The following is a 16,917-nucleotide window of genomic DNA, read 5'->3' as shown; positions in this document are numbered from 1 at the left end:
AAATGCCGGGACTCCCCCCCCTTCTCGCAGCTGCTGCAGCGTGAGAATAAACATCGGCGTGTGCCTGGGCCCCGCCGTCAGGATCTGGCTCCCCAGGGTCCCCCTGGCCCTGCTCCGTGGGTGCCCATCGCACGTGGCCCCGGGGCGCCAGGCAGGGCCGGGGCAGGAGCCGCTTTGTAGCGGGGGGGCTCGGCGGCGGCCAATTGGTTCAGCTTGACCCTGGCCGGGCCCTGGGTGCCCCCCGCAGCCGCTGGAATCCGCCCGGGCTCTGTCATCCTCTGCTCGAGGCCTTGGCAAGGCCGCGCCTCGCTCCCTGCCTCAGTTTCCCCACAGGGCGCGGCTCCTCCTCCTCCTCCTGCGCCGCGCGCTGTGGCAAGGCCCCGGGCTGGGTTTTGACCCCCCAGAAGAGAGCGGGGCAGGGGGCAGGAACCCGGCGGGACCTTCGCCGTTGCTTTGACCCGGGAGCGCCCGGACGCCACGGGGACGGGCGCCGCGCCAGCCCCGGCCCGGAGGAGACTCCCGGCTCCCTGCGTGGCCAGACCCGCATCTCTCCCCGCCCCGCCCGGAGCCGCGTCAGCCCCATGAATATTTGATGGGGGACGAACAGCTCCGGGGAGCGTGGCTGGGAGCCGCCCCCTTCCCTGGGCGTGGGCAGGGGCCGGGCCGCCCGGGGAGCTCGGGGCTGGCCCTTCGCTGGGCCGCTCCCTGCCCACGGGCGGGTCCAGCTCCGGGGGACCCGGGTTCGCCTGGCTCGGCACAAACACCCCGGATCCTGGGGGCGCCTCCGAGCCGAGCCGAGCCGGTGGATTCGGGCACGAGCGAGTGTGGGGGGCCGGGGAGAGGCGCCGCATCGCCCGGAGGTGAGAGCGGGGCGGGGGCCCGGGGCTCGCAGCCCCCCGATCGCGGGGCGGGAAGAGGATGGACCGGGCGGGAGCTCGGGGGCCGCCGGCCTGGGGAGGAGCCGGGCGGGCGGCTCAGCCCGGGCCGCGGGGGGGAGAGGAGAGAAGCGATCGAGACACCCGGAGGGAAACTGAGGCCCGACCATGGCCCCTCTCCGTGGGCTCCCGGCAGAAATGACCCCCCCCCCCAGGCCTGGCGCTTGCATGGGGCCGGGCTGGTCCTGTCCCGGGCCGGGCCCTTGGGGGGGCTGCGGCCAACGGCTGGTGCTGCTTTGAGCTGGGGGGAGGAGCTACCCCCACACACACCCCAAAGCTTCCCTTTGAATCCCCCCCCCCCCACGCCCAGCTGAGCAGGCAGATTGGGTTAGCCCTGCTCCGGGGGGGGGGGCTGAGACCTGCTCCCCAGCACCCCCAGGGCTGCATCAGCGTCCCTACAGCCCCCCAGCTCTGCCGGTGCCCCTCAGCCCAGGGGTGGTATTTGGGGGGGGGCAGTTTCCTACAGGAGCTCTGATGGCCCGTGTCCTAGCCCCGGGCAGAGCTCTGACCTGCCCTGGGGGTGGCCTGTGCGGTCCTGGGGAGAGGGGCTGGTCTCAGCTTGTGCCCCTGGGCAGGGGATTAAATTCAGGCTCTGGAAGGCTGTAAAACAGGAATCAGGGGGTGGGGGACAGAAGAAATCCAGCCAAGTCCCCTGAGCCATGGTTCCATTCAGAAAAGGGGGGATTTGGGGGCGTCGGTGAAAAGAGGGGGCCGAACCCCTGGGCAGGGCGAGCAGCGTGGAGGGAGGTTCCCATTCTGCCTGTGGTAGTTACATGGCCCCGTCACCGCCGTGTCTGACGGATTTCCCCTCCCAGCCCCTCGGGGGGGTGGGGCAGGGCTGTTGTGCCCATTGTACAGATGGGGCACTGAGGCGCATGCAGAGTAAAGGGCAGATTCTCTAAGGTGAGATTTTCAAAAGCTCCCAGGTTAGCTGCTTGGTAGCCCCCACGAGATGCCCAAAACCCTTTCAGCCTCTGTCCCCAGGGCACCGGCCTGAGGTCAGAGAGGAAGTCCTGGCGGGGGAGTTAGCCAACAGACCAGCTGGTCTCTCTGCCCCAGGCCGGGCTGCAGAGCATCAGCTGTTTGTGCAATCGGACATTTTCACCGAAAACTTTTTTGTTCCGAGTTTGAGAAACAGGAGGAGGGAGAAAGTGTTGTGTTGAGGATCTGTCTAGCCGCTGGGTTTATGCCTCAACTTCTTAGGGGGTCGGTTGTCTCCAGGCCAATTCCGGAACAAAGAACGGAAACTGCCTCCCCAGAGTCCATGGCATTGTATTATTGTGTCCCGAGCCTTGGTTTGCCAGCAGCTGGGAATGGGCGACGGGATGGATGGCTTGATGATTCCCTGTTCTGTTCATTCCCTCTGGGGCACCTGGCACTGGGCTAGCTGGACCTTTGGTCTGACCCAGGCTGGCCGTTGTTATTCACTGGCACCGTCTCTGTGCTCGGCGCCGGTCAGAATGTGCCAGGAAATCCACGTAGGAACCGTGTAGCCCCTGCTCTCCCCGACCCGATTCTCTCTGGCCTAGCAGGTCCCACCAGCTTGGCTTGACCGTGCTCCGCCGGGGAACAAGCGGATCCCAAAGCCACTTGGATTTGTGACCTCGGCAGTGATGTGGTGCTGGCTCTCCGGAGATGAGGCCAAGGGACCCCTGCCCCACTCCCTGCTCCCCAGACTGAACTCCTGGCTCCCCGGGGAGCTGCTGGGGCTGAAGGGAGCTCCCAGGCAGGCGTTTGCGGCCGGCTGTTGAGCTTGGATTGTCTCTTTGCAGAGACCAGCCTCGGGCCGTCGCTAACCCAGCGAGGGGAGTGGCCGCCCCAGGCGGGAAGGAAACCCTGCGTTGAGTCACGCAAGGTACCATGGAGCGAATGGATTGACCCAGTTCAGGGCCATTGCACCTGGATTTCTTCTCCGGGATGGCTCCCACCCGTGGGCGGCTGGTCCTGGCCGGGGCGGAGACCCGTGTCTGTCTGTCTGGCCAGCCCCCTGCCTGTGCGGTATTCCCGGCTCCCCAGAGCCAGCGCAGAGTGACTGGTGACCGACCACCTGCTTCTTCCTAAGCAAGCGTATTTTATCCGTAAGGTAAAAACACGAGAGAGAAAACTGAGCAGAGACCCCCCCCACCCCAGCCCCCATCTCCACAAAGGCTCTGGTCAGTGTCCTTCTCTAAGACCTGCCCCCCCCGACTCCTGGTCGTTCGCTGGATCAGAACAAAGCCCGGAGCCCGGTTAACATGTCCCCCCCCGGTCCCTGGAGACTCCAGGGGGAATCAGCTGCCAGTCGCTCCGGGGGGGCTCCATAGGGCTGATAGCAGGAGGAATCCCTCAGCGCTCCCCCCCCCCCATCTCAGCCTAACCCAGCCCCAGCTGCATTGCAAGGCACCTGCCCCCCAGGGGTTACGCGCTGGTCAGGAAGCTTCGTGGTTGTCCTGTTGGTCCCAGGAGCAGCCGGAAGACCCGCTGCCCGACTAACTGGAGCCGGGGAAAGGAGCCAGGGTAACGTGCGCAGGAGGAGAGGGGCCGGGCCGGGCGCTCGGGCGCTGGCGTTGCCTTGACGAAGCTGCTAATTGCCGTGAGGTGCCCGCCGTGGGGGAGGCGAAGGGGTGGCCAATGCGGTGCAAACCTCCTGTCCCGGCGGAGCCGCAGTCCCTGGGCAGGGGGTGGAAGGCGCTGGGCCAGGGGCCGACGTGGGGGCGGCACGGCCGGGGATGCTGACTCAGCAGCATCGCTCCCATTTGTACAGATGGGAAAACTGAGGCCCTTCCCCTCCATTAACCACCCCCTCCCTGTGGGGCTGTCATGCTTATAAGAAGCACCCGGGATCTTTCTCAGGGGAAAAGGCAACACTCCTCGTTTACAGGCGAGGCTGGTGACCTCGGGGAAGGGGCTCCTGAGCACGGGGCGGGAGCCAAGCGCCAGCGTAAACGCAGCGCGACTCCCCTGGGCTGGCTCCTCGGTGGCCGCACAGCGGCACGGCCCCCCGGTTGAGGACTCTGGCCCCGCACCTGCAGCGCCGCGACTCCAGATTTGTGCCCGGTCTCCGCCCCGGCCAGGACCAGGCGTAAGAGCAGAAAACAGCCCCGTGCAAGTAACTTGGACCCGTTACAATCCGGTGTGTTTCAAAGTAGCAGCCGTATTAGTCTGTATCCGCAAAAAGAACAGGAGGACTTGTGGCACCTTAGAGATGAACACATTTATTTCAGCATAAGCTGTCGTGGGCTACAGCCCACTTCTTCGGATGCATAGAGTGGAACACACAGACAGAAGATATTTATACATACAGGGAACATGAAAAGGTGGAAGGATGCATACCAATTGTAAGAGGCCAATCATTGAGATGAGCTATCAGTAGCAGCAGAAGAAAAAACTTTGAAGCGATAATCGAGATGACCCACAGAAGGTGTGAGGAGAACTTAACATGGGGGAAAAAACTTCAATGAGTGTAATGACCCAACCATTCCCAGTCTCTGTTTAGACCTAAGTTAATTGTGTCTAATTTGCATATGAATTCGAGTTCAGCAGTCTCTCTTTGGAGTGTGTTTTTGAAACTTTTTTGTTGCAAAACTGACACCTTCAAGGCTGTCACTGAGTGATTAGAGAGGTTGAAGTGTTCTCCCACTGGTTTTTGAATGTTATGATTCCTGATGTCAGATTTGTGTCCATTTATTCTTCTGCCTAGAGACTGTCCAGTTTGGTCAATGTACATGGCAGAGGGGCACCATAACATTCAAAAACCAGTGGGAGAACACTTCAACCTCTCTAATCACGCAGTGACAGCCTCACTCGTTGTGGCTCGCTAGGGGGCAGGTGCCGGTATCCGCGCGTAAGCTGGGCACGTGCAGGGGGGAAGCTTGCGAACACAAGGCAAAGGGTTATTCAGCTTGCTGTGATTGTGGGCAGAGTTAGGCTAAAGGCCGGGATTTAGCCGAGCAGCGAAGGCGAGAACCACAGGTCGGCTATTGGGCACTTTCACGTGCGAGCCAAATGGGGCTCGCGCGCCGCGGGATGCTGCAAAGCGGGGGCTCGGGGGGCCTTTGCAGGGAGGTTGCTTTGCCGGGTCTGTGCGGTCCGGCTGTGTTGACGTAGAGGAAGGGTTAAGAAAGAAGTGATGGAAATGTTAACGCTGGATGCTTAGTCATGGGAACCCGAAAGGCCATATATGGGTCAGGGCAACGCTGGGCTGTTTGTAGCTAAGGCCTGGCCCGAGGTGAGTCATTAACACGGGGGGCGGCTCATCCCTTGGGCGCTAGGAATTGGGAGGTCAATGAATCAGTGGGTTGGAAACTGGACTTTTGTGCTAAAGAAAAGATGTAAATACGTCAGGAGGCTCGAAAGACGACGGCCGCGGCCGCTCGGAGAAGGAAACCACCCAGGGAGTGGCTGACTAGGACCTAGATAACACGGGAGACTGCCAGTTACGAAAATAGAGATGAGGCAAAGAGGAAGTTGAATCACAGACAGTGCGTGGCCAGGGCTTGCTCCCTGCTACAGCCCCAAGCCAACCGTAAAAGGGCTGATGCGCCGGCTCGGCCAGGCAATGCGGGGTGTAAAAGCGAGTTTCTGGGGTTCTTTGGGGCTGGGATGTTCCCCGCACCCACCCCACTGCGTCTGAGTCTGAGCAGCTCAGCGCAGTGTGGCTGGATGTCAGATAAAGAGCCCCCCAGGGACCGGCTGGAGTCAAGCTGAGCTCTTGGGAAGGGGGTGGGGGGAATCCCAACAACTATAATCCGGGTCAAGAATCGAATACGGTTCCCATTTCTTTGGGTGCGTCTGGTCTCCCAGATGGGTTAAACTGAATCAGGGCCTGCTTTCTGATGGGCTCCACTGACTGTCCCTCCACCTCGGTTTCCAGCCGGCTCCGTAAGTTGTACGGATGCACCGTGCGAGCAACTCGGGAACCCGCCACACGGTGCTTATCCTAGTGCAGTGGGTCTCAAACTTGTGTACCGGTGACCCCTTCCCCCGGCGAGCCTCTGAGTGCGACCCCCCCCTTGTAAACGAAAACCATTCTTTTAATATTTTTAACACCATTAGAAACGCTGGAGGCGAAGCGGGGCTTGGGGTGGAGGCTGGCAGCTCGCGACCCCCCACGTAATAACCTCGCGACCCCCTGAGGGGTCCCGACCCCCTGGGCTGTTCTAATCGGCGTGGCTATGGAGTCTGGCCTAGGATTTCAGGGGAGGGGTCTGTATTAAATACGGTTTCCGGGTGTGTTTCGCCCCATTTCACCTTCTCCATGAACGTGAAGTAACCGCCTAGAAAAAGGCCCTTTTAGCGGTGACACGAGCGTGTTGCGTCTCAATACAGAATCTTTTACGTGTGAGGCTTGTTCGGGCTACAAGGAATTGTGTTCGCTAACCTGTGCGGTGCTCCAGCCTATCCAGGCAGTCAGATCTCCTGCTTCAGGGCCGGAAGGAACATCCCTCTCCCGCCCAGTGTGCCCTGGGGAGCAGGGGACATCCGGGGGCTGGGAGGGGAGGCAGGCGGCAGGGGACTGAGCCGAGGGGGGGGGGGATTGGCCAAGTGGAAGGCACGGACCAGGGGGACTCTCGCGCCCCAGTTAAATGCCGCCACTGTCCCAGCTCCCAGTCGTGGAGATGAGCAAAGCCTGGAGCTGGTGGTGATGCAAAGCCGAGTGTGAGGAGCAGCTGCCTGGCTTCTAAAGGGAACCGCCCTGTGCTCCAATGCCCACAGCTCAGCCCAGGGCCGTGAGAGCACCACGGACTAGTCCTCCTCTGCCCGTTCCTCGGCCGCTCCTTCCGCATCAGCCCCGGCCTGCCCAGCTCCTCCCGCCCTGGGGCCGGGCAGGTTCCTCCACAAATGTTTATAATCTTTTGTTCCTGTGGCTGTCTCCACAGCATCGAGATGCAGCCAGCTCTGGGGTGGAACGTGGCCGCACGTCACAAAGCTAGGAAGAGTCCCGTTGCCCGTGGGAACTGAGCGCGTTCATGCAGGTGAGAGACCCAACCGTCTTCCGAGCCCTGTTTCCTAACCACCCCCTCTCGGCGGGGCTGATATGCTTATAAGACGCACACAGGATCTTTCTCAGGGGAAAAGGCAACACGCCGCGTTTACTGGAGATACAACAATTAGCATATGCATTTAATCACAACACACACACACACACTCCCGCCAGTCGATGTTCTAGTTACCAGTCCAGAGTCCGGATCAATCTCGTGGCCAGCTCGGTTGATCATGGGTAGGGAGGAGCCGGGCTCCGTCGGTCGCGACACGATGCTCCGGGGAAGTCTTGGCAGGATGAAGTTTCCTGGCAAGGCCCCGTTTACATAGTGATTTTCCTTCATCGGGACCAATGAGTTTTGCAGCGTCCTGCTGTGATCAATTGTTGTTTGACGAGGGCTTGTTTTCTGAAATTGTCCTTCTCAGCCTTTATCTGGTTCTTCCATCGAGTCCCTCAGGGAGTTACCCCAGGCTGGGTTTGACCACAGCTCTCTTGTCCCCATCTCATCTTTAGAGTCGTCAGCCTGCCCTCCTCTGATAGCGACGGCCTTCACGCTTCTCTCTCAACACCCGTTCCTCAGTCGCACACAAACCAGAATTCGTTCACACGGAGCCTTTTGAACCGGAACATCAAGTTGCAATGCAGACGAACAACAATCCGGGCCTTTTTTGACTTATTTTAACATGCTAAACCTACAGCAAAGGGGTGACCCTCCCAGGTCTGTCACTGCCTTGAAATCAGCCCAGACACAGAGACAGGGCCGCCCAGAGGGGTGGGCAAGTGGGGCAATTTGCCCCAGGCCCCGAGCCCCACAGGGGCCCCCACGAGAATATAGTATTCTATAGTATTGCAACTTTTTTTAACGGAAGGGGCCCCCAAAATTGCTTTACGCCGGGCCCCCTGAATCCTCTGGGCAGCCCTGCACAGAGAGATTCTGGCTGATGCATCTCTCCCAATGGCCCATTCGGCCGTTCAGAAAGGGTGGCTGCCAGGAGAATCACAGATATCACAGCCACACGTTTGACACGGGCTACGTGATGATCTCCTTAGTCTTTATCCTTCAGTCTAAATGATACAAAATACAAACATGAAACCCTCCTCCTCCCTTGCAGGCTCCGTGATGGCGGACGACCATGAAGGGGACCAAGCTGCTGACAGTGGCCTTGGCCCTGCTGACGCTGCTGGCCCTGAAGGCCTACATTGACTGGAGCTTGGATCAGCCCAAGGGCCTGCCCCACCCTGAGCCCGCCTGGGCCACCACCCCCCTCCTGCTGGCCGAGCCGCTGGGGGACGACCCGGTGGGGCTGCTGCTCCGTCTCAACGCCTCGCTGCGGCGGCTGCGCGGCAGCGTGCCCGAGGCGGACGCCTACTGGAACCGCCAGCAGCATGGGCTCTTCCGGGCGCTGGAGGGGGGCCCGGCCAACGGCACGTGGGGCTGCGGGGACGGGCTGGCCGCGGCGGCCGCCATCAGGGACTTCGCCTCGTACCCGGAGCAGCACCAGCGCTTCGTGCTGCACGCCGAGTGCCGCAGCTTCCCGCTGCTGGTGAACCAGCCCCGCAAGTGTGCCGGCAACCGGACCTTCCTGCTGCTGGCTATCAAATCCGTGCCAGGCAACTTCGCCGCCCGCCAGGCCGTGCGGGAGACCTGGGGCCGGGAGGGGGAGCCTGGGGGGCAGCCGGTGCGCACCCTCTTCCTGATGGGCGCGGCCCGCGGGCAGCACCAGCCTGACCTGCGGCACCTGATCGCCTACGAGAGCCGGGCCTACGGCGACGTCCTGGTGTGGGACTTCGAGGACACGTTCTTCAACCTGACCCTCAAGGATTTCCTCTTCCTGGGCTGGGCGCTGGCGCACTGCCCTGACGCCCGCTTCGTGCTCAAGGGCGACGACGACGTCTTCATCAACACGCCGCGGGTGCTGGCCTTCCTGGGGCCGCTGACCGGGCGCCGGGCCCAGACACTCTACACCGGGCAGGTCATGGCCAACGCCTCCCCCTTCCGCCAGGCCACCAGCAAGTACTACATCCCCGAGTCCTTCTACGCCGGGCCGTACCCGGCCTACGCCGGCGGGGGCGGCTACATCTTCTCGGGCCGCCTGGCCCCGGCCCTCTTCCTGGTGGCCCAGCACCTGGCCTTCTACCCCATCGACGACGTCTACACCGGGCTGTGTTTCCAGGCGCTGGGGGTGCGGGCCGAGGCCCACCCCGAGTTCCAGACCTTCGACATCGCCGAGAAAGACCGGGCCGACCCCTGCGCGCACCGCCAGCTGCTCCTGGTGCATCGGCGCAGCCCCCAGCAGACTGTGCGGCTGTGGCGGCAGCTGCATGACCCCCAGCTGAAATGCTGACCGGGGGGAGGCTGAGCTGGCCAAGAACGGGCCAAGCGGAAACATGGGCTCGGCTCTCTGCCGCCAGAACCGCAAATTCCCTCCCGTTGTGTTTCCCCGGCCCCCCAGCAGCGAGGCAGGCGCTGGGCCATGGAACTGGGCGGGAGCTGTGTGCACCCGGGGGCGGGGGGCACTGCCCTGTCGTTCCCGGACGGGCCATTAAAGAGTGCCTGGCAGGACTCGTCTCGCTGCTTGGCATGGGTGCGAATCGAGGCGCTCTGTGCAATTCCCCGTCTGTCCCCACCCTGGCCAGCCACTGAGTGTAGCAGACCTGGCTGTGGATCTCGCCGAGGCCAGCGCAGCCTCTAACCAGCCGGCCCAGGATGCCCCGTGCTGGCCCCGTAACCCCCAATGCCGCTCGGGGGGCCGGGACCCTCGGCCCAGGGCGCCCCTGCGAGTGGGCAGCCGGGCGTCGCAGCGCCAGGCTGGGCTCGGCTACACTCCCCCCCCTGGTGCCGGCAGGAGACGCTCCCCCCTGGGAGGCACAGCCGAGGGCTCCTGCCACCTGTAACCCCAGCGACCTGCCCCCCGTGTCCCACCCTGAACCGCCTGCTAACCCCGGCCAGGACTGGAGACTCCTCGGGGCCGGTTGGGGGGTCGGGAACTCCCCCACCAGCCTGAGGCCAGGGCTGCGGGCAGAGGCTGAGGCCGGCTGGGACCCGGGGAGGGGGTACAAGGGACGCGGAGACGCGGAGCAGTTAGCACATAGAAAGTTTATTGACCCCCCCCACCCCGCCCCGCCCCGCCCCCCGGCCCCCCGGCCCCCCGGCCGGGGTTGCCCCCCCCCCCCCCCCCCCCGCCATGTAACAGCACGACGGGCGCTGCCCCTCCCAGAGCAGCCCCCGACTATCCTACGTGTAACAGTGCTTGGGGGCTGCCCGGCCAGGGAGCGGCTCCGCCCGGCTGACTCGCCGGTTCAACCCCCGCCCCACCACCACTCACCGGAGCCTAGAAAGCCAACCCAGAGGCTGAGTTAGGAGATTGCAGTAAAATAGCCTGACCCCCCCGGATCCCACAGCATCCGGCGCCAAGCGCGGGGGGGCACACGGCCGTCTCCCGGCTGCAGCCGAGCTGTGCCCACCCCCTGCAGCGAAGCGGCTCCCTGCCCCTGCCTGGGGCAGCTCCCCCGGCTACAGGGACAAGCAGCCCCGGCGCCCGTCCACCCCCTACCCCCCAGCCTGCCCTCCCTGACCCGGGCACCCCGACTCTGGGCTGGGGAGGCCGCAGGCAGGGCAGCGAGGGGACCCGCCGGCCTGCGGGAGGCCAGGAGAGCCCAGAGACGGGGTAGCCACGAGCCCAGGCACATCTACGCCTGGGGGGGGCTCTGAGCTAGGAATTCCCCCGGGGGCCAGGCCCGCTGCCCCAGTGACCGTGGCCCCCCACTGGACTTGCTCACACCCGGGGATCCCGCCCCCGGCCTGGCGCGGCCAAGGGAAACTGAGGCAGGTCCCGGGCGCAGGGAGGGGCGGGGTGAGCGGGCTGCCCCCCCCCCGCGGGGACCTCACTTCTCGAAGTGCTCCAGGGGGTAATGCTCCCCGTAGAGCCGGAGGTGCCGTGCCAGCGCCTCCTGCTGCTTCTGCAGCTGCGGGGGCATCTCGCAGTACACGTCCGAGAACAGGTGCTGCGGGCTGGGCTTCAGCTTCCGCTCCGCCTGCTCGAAGGCCTCCATCACCTGGCGGGGGGAGGCAGCGTTAGCCAGCGCCCTGCCCCGCCCCTGGGCCCCGCCCCCTGCTTTGCCCACTGGGCCCCGCCCCACCCAGAGCCAGGCAGGACCCAGGAGTCCTGGCTCTCATGTGCCCTGCTCCGCCCACTGGGCCCCACCCCCCTGCTCTGCCCTGGCTCCCAGCCTCCCTGGGCCCCACTCCCCTGCTCTGCCCTGGCTCCCAGCCCCCCTGCTCCACCCACTGGGCCCCGCCCCCTCCCGGAGCCAGGAGAGAACCCAGGAGTCCTGGTCCCCAGCCTGCCCCTCTTCTTAACTCCCAGAGTGGAGTCGCTCTCCCCAGCCCTGGTGGGGCAGCCCCCTCACACCGGGTGCCGGCCGAGCCCCCTGGGCAGCCCGGGGGGGACGGACCCCCCTCACTCACCCTCTTGCGGGATTTCTTCCTCCAGCTCTTCTCCTGCTCCTCGTCCCACCAGCCCCGGCCCAGCATGTGGTGGCGCAGGCGGGAGATGGGGTGGTCCTGCTTGTCCCAGTAGTTCACCTCGTCCACCGAGCGATAGGCCGAGCTGTCATCACTCGTGCTGTGGTGCCCAATCCTGGGGGAGGAGGAGGATCAAGGCGTGAGCCCCGCCCTGCTGGTTGGGTGCCCCCCCGCCCCGTGGCCCCGCCCCACCTGTAGGTCATGGCCTCGATGAGGAAGGGCTGGTTCTCGGCGATGGCCCGGCGCCGGGCCTCCCGCGTGGCGTTGTACACGGCGAAGACGTCGTTCCCGTCCACGCGGATGGACATGATCCCGTAGCCGGGGCCGCGGGCCGCTGGGGGCAGAGAGATGCTGCCGGTCACGCACTGAGCCCCGGGGCCAGCCCCCCTGCCCCAGCCGTGCGGAGTGGGGGACTCTGCGTACTGCAGGGGGACCCCCCCCGGCTCTCTCTCTCACTGCCCTGGCATCGCCTGAGAACGGGGCGGGGGGTCACCCTGCTAGTGAGCTGAGTCCAGGAGGGGAGAAGGGAGGAGCTGACCCATGCTGGGGAGCCCAGGACCCCCCCGAACGGTGAGTGAGCAAGGGGTACTGCAGGGGGCTATGGGGCGGCTCTGCCGGGCTGAGCGCGGCCTGGCTTCCCAACGGGGGGCAGAGGGGCGGACAGAGGAGTGGGAAGGGGTCGCGTCCCAGGGCTGGGCAGCCGGACAGCGGATTCCGGCTCTCATGGGAGGGTGGGCGACTGGTCTGCACCCCAAGTGTGCGCCTGGGGACCCCCAGAGCCTGGGATGAGTCACAGCAGGCTGGTGGGTGGCTGGCAAGGGGTGCCGGACTGGATCTGTGACCCCCAACTCCCCTCTTGCCCCACTGCCGCCCCCCGGCCCCGCACCGATGCCGTCGCCCCGGTACTGCTCCGAGGTGGGCGTGGAGATGGCGTAGCCGTTGTTGCGGCAGAAGAAGAGGATGGGGCACTCCAGGGTGGCGGCGAAGTTGAAGCCAGCGTGGGCGTCGCCCTCGCTGGCCGCGCCCTCCCCGAAGTAGCAGATCACGGCCCGGCTGGCGTTGTCCCGCTTGAAGGCGTAGGCGGCCCCCACGGCTGTGGGCACAGAGCGGCGGGGGGAGGGGTTAATGCAGGCTCCCTAGCAGGGTGCCGGGGAGACTGGCCCAGAGCCTCCCTTGCCCCCGGCCAGCAGGGGGGCAGGGCTCTGCCTCCGGGCCCTGTCGTGAGGCTTGGGGGCTGCGGATTGGGATTAACGGGCACCAAGGGGTTGGGGGGGAGCCCGGGGAGTAGGCTACGGGGTCAGGCTGAGGAGTGTCAGCCATGCAACACGGGGCAGTACAGATCTGGGGGGGGGAGCCCAGGGCTGGGCTAGCAGGGGCTGTAGGTCGGGAGTGAGGGGCTGCGGGTCGGGAGTGAGGGGCACTGGCAGGGCTGGGGGGAGCCCAGGGCCAGGCTAACAGGGGCTGCAGGTCGGGAGTGAGGGGCACCGGCAGGGCTGGGGGGGGCAGGGCTGGGCTGGCAGGGGGCTGTGGGTCAGGATTTCCCCCCAGCCCCTTTGGGAGGTGGCTGCCGTCCGACGGCCTGTGGGGCACTCGAGGGGTTCAGAGCCCCAGCGGCCCATGAGGGCCTCACCTTGGGGGATCTGCGTGGCCAGCGGGGACGAGATGGTGACGAAGTGCCGGTCTCTGCAGCCGTAGTGCACCGGCATCTGGCGCCCTTTGCCGGTGTCGCTGGCGTTGCCGTAACACTGGGCCATGAAGAGGTCCAGGGGGTAACCCCGGTACATCAGCACGCCTGGGCCGAGAGAACCGCAGCCGGGTTGAGCAGGGAGGCAGGGTCGGGGGCATCCCCGGTGCAGCCAGCCTGGGTCCCCCACCCCGGCATCAGAGCGCCTGCCCAACGAGGGAGGGGCTGGAAATCAGTTTTAGCCCGGCGTCCCAGGACCAAGGTGGGAGGTGGCCGGGTGCTCCCCTGCTGGCATGGCCGTGAGGCTGCTTTACGCCGCCCCCTAGTGACCACTGCCTGGAACAGCCCCGCCCCGCTGGCTGGGCGCACTGGCAGGGAGGGCGGCTGGGACGAGGGGCGTTAAACCCAGGCTGATTCGCCGTCACCTGCTTCCCGGTACTGCCCGAACACCAGGTCTGTGTCATCCAGCGCCGCGGCGCTGCCCACGTGCGTCCCCTCCTCCCCGTAGTTCGTCATGTAGAAGGAGATCCTGCCCTGGCAAAGGAACAGGGCATTAGTAACCGTGGGGGTGCAGTGCGAGGGGTGGGCACGGGCCACAGTCCTCATCAGTGTGGGGGAAACAGGCACGGAGCAGGGAAGTGCCTTGAGCGGGGGCACAGAGTCAGCAGCAGAGACAGGACTAGAACCCAGGAGTCCTGGCTCCCAGCCCCCCCTGCTCTAACCACTTGACCCCACTTCCCTCCCAGAGCTGGGGATAGAACCCAGGAGTCCTGGCTCCCAGCCCCCTACTCTAACCCACCAGCCCCCACTTCCCTCCCAGAGCTGGGGAGAGAACCCAGGAGTCCTGGCTCCCAGCCCCCCCTGCTTTAACCACTAGACCCCACTCCCCTCCCAGAGCCGGGGAGAGAACCCAGGAGTCCTGGCTCCCAGCCCTGTGCTGTGGTAAATTAACGCTGCCGCGAGCTAATCCCACGATGGACGGACGCCGAGGCAGACAAGTGCAGAGCACCTCACGTCGGAGGGCGAGAAAGGCCGACTCCAGGTTGGGGCCTGGCTGGCTGGGGACCGCCGACAAGCAGGGGGGGCTACAGGTGCCACACACTGGAGGATTCGGCAACGCGACGCAGCTGTGAGAAAGGCGACTCTGGCGTGTGTTACCAGGAGCGTCGGACGGGAGACTGGGTCAGAGCCGCCGGGGTCCTTCCCTTGGCCTCCTCTGCCGTCCCAGCCCCCCCCAGCACGCGCAGCCCCCCAGCCGACACACCTGCCTCTGCGACTCGTACAGGATCCGGTCCATCGTGTTGAGCAGCGTCATGGTCTTGTAGAACTTCAGCACCTGCTCCTGCGAGAGCTGCGGCGGGAGAGGGCGAGGAGCCGGGTCAGCGCCGGGCCTGCCACACCCAGCAACGGTGACGGGCTGGGGGCTGCGTCTCCCATACTGGAGATCCCGACTCGGCGATGGAGCCTAGAACAGCCCATGCCTGGGAGAAGCTGCGACGGTTCGGGCCCCTGGGTCAGGCGCTCGGTTACCACGGCCACGCCAGCCAGGTAGATTGGGGGGCGGGATGTGGGGTTTACCCCAGGCTGGCAGGGAAGGGGTTAAAACAGCCTAGGGAAGTCGCGCAGGGAGCAGCCAATCAGAGAAAGGCTTCGGGGAGCAGCCAATCAGGGCCCAGCAGGCTGACATAAAAAGGAGGGGCAGGGCAGCAGGGGCAGTCCCTGCAGGGAGCCGGAGGAGAGGGGACTGTGTGCCTAGCAGCTGCAGGGAGGTAGCGCCTTGGCCAGAGCGGTAGCTGGCAGGGACCAGGGGAACAAGAGGGAGCTCCTGGCTGGAGGCCCGGAGAGGAGGGCGAAGGTGCTGGGGCTGCGGAGAACTGAAGCAGCTCTGGTGGAGAAGTTAAGGAGAGGTAGCAGGAGGCTGCTAGCTACAGGGTCCCTGGGCCAGGACCCGGAGTAGTGGGTGGGCCCTGGTGTCCCCCCTGGTGACACGGCCAGAGGAGGAGAGAGAACTAATCCCTGAAATGGCCAGCAGGAGGCGCTGCTCTGGTGTGTGGCTCCATCACAAGGGGTCATGGTAACAACCAGCAGAGGTTCCAGGGTCCAGCCCCACGCAGGGCGGTAGCGAGGGGTGGGAAGCAATGGGGTGAAATGCAGGGGAACAGGGGAAGGAGAGCAGTGTTTTAACACGACACTGGGGGACAGACTAGGTGCATCCTGCCCTGCCGTGTGCCCAGCTGTGAGGGACAGCCCAGGGGACCATCCTGCACGGGCGGGGTGGAGGAGATGGGACCCCCCGATCCTGCCAGCGTCTCGCGCTCACCTGGGGATCTTCATCCGGGTTGATGATCTGCCCCTGCCGGTCCATGACTCGGTAGATGGGGATCCCCGAGATCACGTTGGGCTGGATAAAATCCAGCTTGTCCACAAAGTCGGCCGAGGCTCCGGGAAACTGCGGCTTCTCCTCCAGGGAGGTGAACTGCTGCTGCCGGAGTACGCGCTGGGGGACAGGACACAGGTGAGGCGGGAGAGCATCGCCCTCAGACATGTCTCCCCCACGTGTCCACGCAGCACCATGGGAGTGACACCTAGCCAGCGGGCCCCGCGCGTGTAGGGACGTGTCGCCGGGCTGGGTGCGCTCAGGGCTTCTTAAACGATTGATTTATTCTTTGTATTGCAGCAGCACCGGAGAGCCCCAGTCGTGGGCCGGCCCCACAGGCGCCAGGTGCTGCACAAGCGCAGAACAAAGACCGTCCCTGTCCCCGAGTTTATAAGCTTAGTAAATCTAAAACCGCTGCATGCACACACCATGGGCGTAATCAAATGGATATTAACGACACGGCTGCCCCTTGCCCAGCTAGCTAAGGCCTAAGGAAGCCGAGGAGAGGGTGGTAGCCGGCCCGTCTACGAATCCTGCAGCTTTTTTTAAGTTTCCTCCATGAATCGATTTGGGGCGCCCTTCACTTTGGCCACACGCGACTCTGAGGCGGGTCCGTGGTAGGCGGGGAGCATGACAAGGTTGTTCTAGGAGGCCTGGGGATTTTTGTTCTCTTCGCTAGGTCCCAGTGCCCTGTTTTAACAGCTGATTGAATTTGTTTTGCGCTGAGATCCGGGGCTAGGGGCAGGTTGGACTGAACAAACACCATGTCCTTGTTTATGTTAGTTCAAGGCCACGAGAAGCGAGGACTGACATGTAAATCCGGCCCACTGGCGCCAGCTGTCAGCACCCGTCTGCGAGAGCGTGACCAGAAAGCGCCCCGGGGGGGAGAAAAACGGCCCAAAGTAAATACGCGTAAAGGTACAACGAGCTGTTACGGGACCAACTCCGGGGGGTGAGAGCGCCGAGCTCCGGAGCCGCACAGAGCTCCTTGGCAGGGCTGGGCCCCGGGGCGCTCGGAAAACGCCTCTCCCCCACCAGAAGTTGAGCCCATAAAAGGTATTCCCTCACCCCCCTTGTCTCCGCTATCAACACGCCATTGCCAACGGAAAGCTAGCGTCTGACACGGGCTTCGGGCCCACTTCCCTCACGCCCCCCAGGATGGGCCAGTCAGGGCCGAGCAAACCCCCAGGAAAACGTAACCTGCCCCGTCGACATCCCCCTCCCGCCCCCCAGTACATTTCCGCTTTTGGCTAAAGGAAAAGTCAGCTGGGTGTTTTGAAACCCCACAACTAAGCCCACCCCTAAGTACCAAACCTCCCTTCTGTGTCCCCTCTCGCGAGGGGAGCCCGCTCGCTGCCCCGGGCACAAAGACCTGAGCTGTATCCAGAACGCACAACTCGCCCCAGCGCCCTCCACCTTAGTGCAAAGCGGGAC

The 16,917-nt window shown here is 64.5% G+C and overlaps 2 protein-coding genes across 4 annotated transcripts; one reads left to right on the top strand and one right to left on the bottom strand.

The window, feature by feature from the left end:
- The first annotated feature begins 819 nt into the window (after positions 1 to 819).
- On the top strand, positions 820 to 9,447 carry B3GNT8 (UDP-GlcNAc:betaGal beta-1,3-N-acetylglucosaminyltransferase 8). Of its 3 annotated transcripts, none has more exons than XM_024216345.2 (3): positions 820 to 860; positions 6,794 to 6,889; positions 8,010 to 9,447. In XM_024216345.2, the coding sequence occupies exon 3, from the start codon at positions 8,031 to 8,033 to the stop codon at positions 9,240 to 9,242; it is 1,212 nt and encodes a 403-aa protein (XP_024072113.1). In that variant the 5' UTR covers positions 820 to 860; positions 6,794 to 6,889; positions 8,010 to 8,030; the 3' UTR covers positions 9,243 to 9,447. The 3 variants fall into 3 exon arrangements, with proteins under 3 accessions (XP_024072113.1, XP_024072115.1, XP_024072116.1); XM_024216347.2 differs by lacking the exon at positions 820 to 860 and adding an exon at positions 2,939 to 3,018; XM_024216348.2 differs by lacking the exons at positions 820 to 860; positions 6,794 to 6,889 and adding an exon at positions 7,071 to 7,615.
- A 769-nt stretch (positions 9,448 to 10,216) lies between these two features.
- On the bottom strand, positions 10,217 to 16,673 carry BCKDHA (branched chain keto acid dehydrogenase E1 subunit alpha). The gene is made up of 8 exons (XM_024216344.3): positions 15,427 to 16,673; positions 14,371 to 14,457; positions 13,532 to 13,640; positions 13,053 to 13,214; positions 12,309 to 12,515; positions 11,615 to 11,756; positions 11,366 to 11,537; positions 10,217 to 10,953 (listed from the first exon to the last, which is right to left on the bottom strand). The coding sequence occupies exons 1-8, from the start codon at positions 15,649 to 15,651 to the stop codon at positions 10,783 to 10,785; spliced, it is 1,275 nt and encodes a 424-aa protein (XP_024072112.1). The 5' UTR covers positions 15,652 to 16,673; the 3' UTR covers positions 10,217 to 10,782.
- Between the last annotated feature and the right edge of the window lie 244 nt (positions 16,674 to 16,917).

Source organism: Terrapene carolina, unplaced genomic scaffold (genome assembly GCF_002925995.2).
Source record: "Terrapene carolina triunguis isolate 2854851 unplaced genomic scaffold, T_m_triunguis-2.0 Scaffold517, whole genome shotgun sequence".
Classification (NCBI taxonomy): domain Eukaryota; kingdom Metazoa; phylum Chordata; order Testudines; family Emydidae; genus Terrapene; species Terrapene triunguis.
This window is presented reverse-complemented; position numbering and strand designations above follow the sequence as displayed.

Excerpts from the sequence above, each read along its gene's own strand:
- BCKDHA (XM_024216344.3), bottom strand. The coding sequence starts at position 15,651 with ATGTCTGAGGGCGATGCTCTCCCGCCTCACCTGTGTCCTGTCCCCCAG. Across the intron at positions 12,516-13,052 it reads GGCCACGCAGATCCCCCAAG|CCGTGGGGGCCGCCTACGCC; the intron begins GTGAGGCCCTCA and ends CTGTGCCCACAG. Across the intron at positions 10,954-11,365 it reads GGAAGAAATCCCGCAAGAGG|GTGATGGAGGCCTTCGAGCA; the intron begins GTGAGTGAGGGG and ends TCCCCCCGCCAG.
- B3GNT8 (XM_024216345.2), top strand. The coding sequence starts at position 8,031 with ATGAAGGGGACCAAGCTGCTGACAGTGGCCTTGGCCCTGCTGACGCTG.